Source organism: Egretta garzetta, unplaced genomic scaffold (assembly GCF_000687185.1).
Source record: "Egretta garzetta isolate BGI_Z169 unplaced genomic scaffold, ASM68718v1 scaffold448, whole genome shotgun sequence".
NCBI lineage: Eukaryota > Metazoa > Chordata > Aves > Pelecaniformes > Ardeidae > Egretta > Egretta garzetta.
The window spans coordinates 2,716,312-2,722,379 of record NW_009260497.1 but is presented as its reverse complement, the minus strand read 5'-3'; the positions used below and the strand labels follow the sequence as shown (position 1 = coordinate 2,722,379).

The window sequence follows — 6,068 nt, the reverse complement described above, 5'->3', positions numbered from 1 at the left end:
GCTCTTCGCGCCCGGGGCTCCTGCGGCAGCCTCTGGGCTTGAGCGGCTTGCAACGGGTGCCCAGCACCGCTGGCTTGGATTTCGGCTTGTTGCCGGCAAAGGAAACTTTGCTCTGGCCGTGAGCTCTTCCTGCGGCTGGCAGCCTGCTCCGCCCAGGGCCCGTCCTGGTGTTGCCGCCAGCACCTCTCCCTACTGCCGCTCCCTCAGTGAGAAAAGGGGCGGCTGTGCTTAAACAGAAGTCTCGTAGGCCCTGCTTTTGCAGGGGATGCTCTGGCCCCAAGCCCTCTGAAACCAGTGGGGACTCTCCTGGTCCCTGGCAGAGGCTGTGGTGGCCGGTGTCCCCCACTGCTGGCCTCCACCCGCCGGTGGAAGTGCTGCCAAAGCCTTTGGCTCCCAGCGAGCCTCCACGCCAGTGGAGAAGGCGAGCAGGGAGTTGACTTTTGGGGAAGGGAGGGAGGGAGAAATGCCCAGTGCAGCACGCTGGTGTCCAAGAGGTGCAGGGAGATGAAAGAGCTGCCCAAGGAAGGGTTTTGGGAAGAGCCGTGGCTGGGGATGCAGCAGCTGTTTCCTGCTGGAGGGTGTGTTGGTGGCTCCGAGATGTGCTCTCTGCCTGGCCCCGGCATAACCGTGTCTGCAGAGGATTCCGTGCTGGTCCTGTGCCTGGGTTGATTTCACACACACACACACACCCCGCCCCTCTTTTTTTCGGTGTCCCGCTGCAGAAGAGTCACCGTGTGAGAGCAGGGTGTGCCAGAACGGTGGGAGGTGCCAGGCAGCGAACGAGACAGCAACGTGCTTGTGCCAGCTGGGGTACACAGGGGCGGACTGCCAGACAGGTGGGTGACAGGAGCCAGTGCAGGGGTGATGGTGACACTTCATGCCTTGGCAAGCTGCCTTCCCACTCTGCTTCACCCTGGCCATAGGTTTGGGAGGGGAGCACTTGGCGTTGCCAGCAGCACCGTTTGGGTTTTTTGGTTTTCTGGGGGCTTTGGGGTTTTTTTTTTTGTTTGGTTTGGTTTTTTTGTTGTTTTTGTTTTTTGTTTTTTTTTTCCCCTGGCTGTTGCCTTCCCCCTCCTGAGCACCACCCAGGATGGGAGGCAGTGGGTGAGCCAGCGGTGCCCGCGCATGGCCTGACTGCCCCCCCCGGCCTCCCCTTGCAGAGGTGGATGAGTGTGAGTCCAGCCCGTGCCTGAACGGCGGGCATTGCGTTGACCAGGTCGGTAACTACACCTGTGTGTGCCTGGAGCCCTTCGTGGGACAGCGCTGCGAGACAGGTACCTGCTGCTGCCTGTGCCCTGGGATGACCGACACGAGGAACTCTATCCCCCGTGCTCCAGTGGCCGTCGTGGCCCCTGTCGTAGCACCAGGCTCTGTTCATCACTCACTCGCTTGCTTTCTCCCCCCAGACTCATCTTCATGTGAGGACCGGAGCTGCCGGAATCGGCAGACGTGCAACTACATCCGCCCTGGCCGCTACATCTGCACCTGCTCCCCAGGTTATTACGGCAACAACTGCCAGTATGGTGAGTGGAGGTGCGCCTCGCCCAGCCCAGCACTGGAGCTGGTTTCGGGGAAGCCAGGCAGCAAGGGGCTAAGGAGGGACTGTGTCAGCCCTAGGCACCGGGAAGGCTGGCGAGCAGGATGCGTAGAGGGTCTGTGGTGCTGCCGGGAGGGAGCTCATGCTGCCGGGGCTGCTCGGCTGTGGCGGGGTCTCTGGCATGAAGCTGGGCTGGACCAGCTGTGCCCTGCTCCCCTGGGATGGAGGGTGTTCCAGCCTCCGGCTGGGGTGCCTCTGGCTCAGCCTCCCCCTCCCTGCAGGTGGCCCCCGCCTGCCCGGCGCTTGCCTCTCCCACCCGTGCCAGAACGCGGGCAGCTGCCTGGAGACAGAGCAGGGCTACGTCTGCGAGTGCCAGGAGGGCTACACCGGGCAGGACTGTCGAGACAGTGAGTACGGGCAGGTCTCTGGTGGGGTGCCGCACCTCTAGGGGAGCCCTCGCTCCTGAGCGGGAGGAGCGGCAGCCCTGGAGAGCCCCTTCAGGGCTCCTGGACCAAATGTCAGTTGGGTCCTTCCGGCTGCAGGAGGCTGTGCCTGGATGTCTGGCGGGGCTTTTTTGGGAGCCTCCCCCCTTGGCTGGCCTCCAGCACAGCTGCTTGCCTGTCCCACTCGCACAAGCAGGAGGGGTCCTAGAACACTCCTGTCTCCTCTCTTGCAGAGCTCTCGGAGGGCTGCGAGTGTCGCAATGGGGGCAGTTGTCTGGAGGGGAACGTCACCATCTGCCAGTGCCCACCTGGGTTTTTTGGTCTCCTCTGTGAATTCGGTAGGTGAAGGCTCCTCACTTGCTATGTTTGCTTCCTCTCCAGGATGCTTGAGCCAGGCAGGCTGCGGGCAAACAAGGACACTGCCCATGCCGGTGCCTAGCGTGGTACCAGGGACACGGACTGAATCTCAGCCTGGAAATACTGTTCCCTGGTGAGGGGGCAACACCTCCACCTCCATCCCCCCCGCCGAGCTGTGCCTCTCCCAGCCCCTGGCCCCAGCCTGGCTCCCCCGGTGGGGAGGAAACCGCAGCCTTCATGCGCTCCTGCTCCGAAGCTTGCTGGTCATCTGGGCTGGCCCTTGCTGTTTGCACTGCCTGTGGTGTGGGGTACAGAGGGTCCATGCCCGTCTCATCAGACCTTGCAAAGTTGGGAGACCCACATTTCTGGCCAGGCAGCCAGACAGGTGTTCTGCCACTGGCCAACAGAGGCTGATGCTGGCCCTGTGTTTGCAGAAGTCACTACCACGCCGTGCAACATGAACACGCAGTGCCCGGATGGTGGGTACTGCATGGAGTATGGCGGGAGCTACCTCTGTGTCTGCCACACTGACTACGGCACCAACCATAGTAAGTCTTGCCTGCGGGGATGCAGAGCCAGCCCGGGAAGGGATGTGGGACAGGGGGTGAGCAGGGATTCTGCCGACAGCCAGGGAGCAGCCCTCACACCCCTGGTTGTGTGTCCTCAGTGGTGCCTGTGTTTGGCTTTGCAGCGATGCCATCCCCCTGCGACTCAGAGCCCTGCCTGAATGGGGGGTCCTGCGAGGTTCACGATGACTCGTACACCTGCGAGTGTCCTCAAGGCTTCCTTGGCAAGCACTGCGAGAAAGGTACCCACACGGAGCTCCCCACCAGCCCCAGGACCTGGCGGGGGGTGAGAAAAGAGCTTAGGCCCTTGGGGGAGGTGAGCGGCTGCTTGCTGAGCTGCGGCTGGAAGTGGGTGCCAGCTATCCCATTCCATCCCGTCCTGTAGGGTGGAGGGAGGATTGCCTGCCTCCCTTCATGGCCCCTGACAGTCACAGCAGCCCATCCTGTTGTTGTATTTCCTGCACAACACCATCAGTGTTGGAGGTTTTTTACATGCCTTGAGCTTCTGGCCCCAGGAGCAGCCACCAGTCCCCTGGCATTGTGCACCCATGGCCCCCTGAGGCCCCGGCGTGTGTCTGCGTGGGTGTTGTTTCACAGTGTTGCTGAGCCCAGGGCTGCGAGGCCCGGGTGTGCTCAGCTTTCCTGCAGCAAGGGCTTTGGTGGGGCGCTGGAGGCAGGCGGTGGCCAGCAGCGGTCCCCACCCGGGGAGGAGAGGCGGCAGTCATCCCGCTTGCTGCTCAGCTCCCGCCTGCCCTCTGCCCCCAGGTAAGCCGGACCCCTGTGCCCCAGGGCCCTGCCAGAACGGGGGCACCTGCTTCCACTACATTGGCAAGTACAAGTGTGACTGTCCCCCGGGCTACGCCGGCCGGCACTGCGAGATCGGTAGGTGTGAGCAGGGTGCGCTTGTGCTGGGGGCTGTCTGGGGAGGTGCTGGGCCTGCTAGTGGAGCCAACAGCCAGGGTGACAGCGAGGGCACCTTGCTGCTGGCTTTGAACACCCTTCCCTGTAATGTGAGGTGCTTCAGCTCCTCCTTGCGCCCTGCCAGAGAGCTGGGCAGCGCTGCCAGAGGGGGAAGGGGGATGGCTCTGGCTTCTGGGCTCTGCCAGCTCCACAGCGGTCGCTCTTTCCTCCACTGTTCTTCCAGTGCCCTCCCCGTGCTTCCTCAGCCCCTGTGAGAATGGCGCTACCTGCGAGGACCTCGATGGGGGCTACGCTTGCACGTGCCCCATGGGCTACGTGGGGAAGCACTGCCAGTCTGGTAAGGGCCGTTCACTGCCCCTGCCAGCCAGGGGCTCAGGGTGCCTCTGCAGGCCCTGCTCACCCTGCCGCTCTCCCTCCCCAGAGGTTGACTGCGGCATCCCCAGCGAGGTGAAGCACGCCCAGGCCTTGTTCAACTCCACCAAGGTGGGCTCACTGGCTGAATACCAGTGTGAACGGGGCTACATCCTCAGCCAGCACAACCACCCCCGTGTCTGCCGCTTGCCAGGCATCTGGAGTGACCCTCCCGAGTGTGATGGTGAGGAGTGCTAGGGAACAGCTGAGCCCTGGGACAGCGTCCCAGTGGGCTGTGGTCACGACCGTGGCTGGGTGACCCCAAGACGTGTACTCCAGTCATCCCCTGCCCGTGTCCATGGGTAGAGTGCCCCGGGGGACCCCTGCTTGGTGCTAACACCTCTTGCCTTGCCTCTCCCCTGCCCAAATGCCTGCAGAGATTGACGAGTGCCAGTCCCAGCCCTGCCTGAATGGTGGCAGATGCAAGGACCGCATTGCTGAGTTCCTGTGCCTCTGTGAGCCGGGTTACACTGGCCACCACTGCGAGTCGGGTAAGAGACCGTGCCGGGTACGCTGTGGGGCTGCTGCAGGTGGCTATAGCAAATGCTCCCTTGCCCCCCAGCCCCTGGGCAATGATGCTGGGTGTGAACCCCATGGCCAGGAGCCAGGCTGCCTGTGGTTGTGTGGGCTGGTTTCGCCTCCTGCCTGAGTGCTCAGATCAGCTTGTGGCAAGGGCTCCTCTCCTGGCACCCCTGGCCAGGCGTGGCATGTGCCATCGGGGAGACGCTGCTGCTGGTCGGGCAGAGGGCTGGCAGGGCTGTGGGGGCACGTGTACTACTTGTGCCCCCCCACTGATAGATGCTGCATGGGCATCTCCATTGCTGATGGGACAGTGGCTTCTTCTGACATGTTAAGCCTGTGCAGAGAAGCCCCAGATCTAAGGATCTGGCTGGGAAGTGCCCTGCACGGCTCCAAAGCTATTGGCCAAGAGCAGGGGGAAAAAGCAGCTTGAGGTCACACATTTTTGGCCATGCTGTGCTCCTGCTCCTTTGTACGCACGTGGTCGTGGTTCTGTGCAGGTGCTGGTTGAAGGGGGTGGTGGGCAGCACGGGGCTGGTGGGACTCTGTGGCAGGCGGCTCCAGCCTGGCTCCCCAGGGCCTGGCAGAGGACAGTGGTGGGAGAAGGCAGGATGCCTGAAGGGGGCTAGAGGAGGGGACGTGCTGCAGGCACCCTGAGGGACCTCTTGGCACAGCCCTGCACTTCCAGCTGTCCCCAGGTGTCCCCGTGCCCATGTGCCCATGCCCAGCTCCTACTTCAGCCCCTGCACAGGGACAGGTGTGGAGCAGCGGGCTGCCAACAGCCTCAGGAGCAGGGCTGTTCCTGGCTGGTGGGCTTGGGGTAGCAAGCGGAGGGTCTGTGCCCTGCGGGAGAGGCAGTGCCTCTCCAAGCCCCCTGTTCCCTGCTGCCGGTCTCTGTCCTGAGCCGGTGCCTCTCCTCCCACTGCTCCCCAGATGTCAACGAGTGCCAGTCGGAGCCTGAGCCAGGCGGCTGCTCAGTGTCTTGGGCACCTTGACCCCAAGCTGTTGTGTTGGGCGCTCGCTGCCTGTCACGCCTCCTTGCCTGCAGTTCGGGGGACAGAGCTGCAACTGCTCCGGTGGGGAGGGAGGAAGGAACAAGGTGTCCACTGGTGACAGATCTCCTTTGGAAGGCATCCGCCCCCTGCCAGGGGATGGGGCTGCCATGGCACTCGGGTGGGATTCTGGGTCCCAGCCAGCTGTGCTGAGCCCTGGGCTGTGCATCTATCCTGCACCTGCCTTGGGGGCCCATTGCTGCTGCTCGGCTGCGGGAGCTGCCTGTTGGCGTGCTGGGGCCCCTGTTCACCCCGGCCTCCT

General features: G+C 63.4%; 1 protein-coding gene across 1 annotated transcript in view; it reads left to right on the top strand.

The window, feature by feature from the left end:
- Positions 1-6,068, top strand: part of SNED1 (sushi, nidogen and EGF like domains 1) — a 28,038-nt gene that overhangs the window by 15,257 nt on the left and 6,713 nt on the right. Inside the window, exons 10-21 of the mRNA XM_035900065.1 lie at positions 723-836; positions 1,161-1,274; positions 1,407-1,523; positions 1,819-1,944; positions 2,214-2,318; positions 2,772-2,885; positions 3,005-3,206; positions 3,616-3,785; positions 4,048-4,161; positions 4,246-4,419; positions 4,613-4,726; positions 5,688-5,720. Of these exons, the coding sequence (XP_035755958.1) occupies positions 723-836; positions 1,161-1,274; positions 1,407-1,523; positions 1,819-1,944; positions 2,214-2,318; positions 2,772-2,885; positions 3,005-3,206; positions 3,616-3,785; positions 4,048-4,161; positions 4,246-4,419; positions 4,613-4,726; positions 5,688-5,720 (1,497 nt within the window). The remainder of the gene's footprint in view (positions 1-722; positions 837-1,160; positions 1,275-1,406; positions 1,524-1,818; positions 1,945-2,213; positions 2,319-2,771; positions 2,886-3,004; positions 3,207-3,615; positions 3,786-4,047; positions 4,162-4,245; positions 4,420-4,612; positions 4,727-5,687; positions 5,721-6,068) is intronic.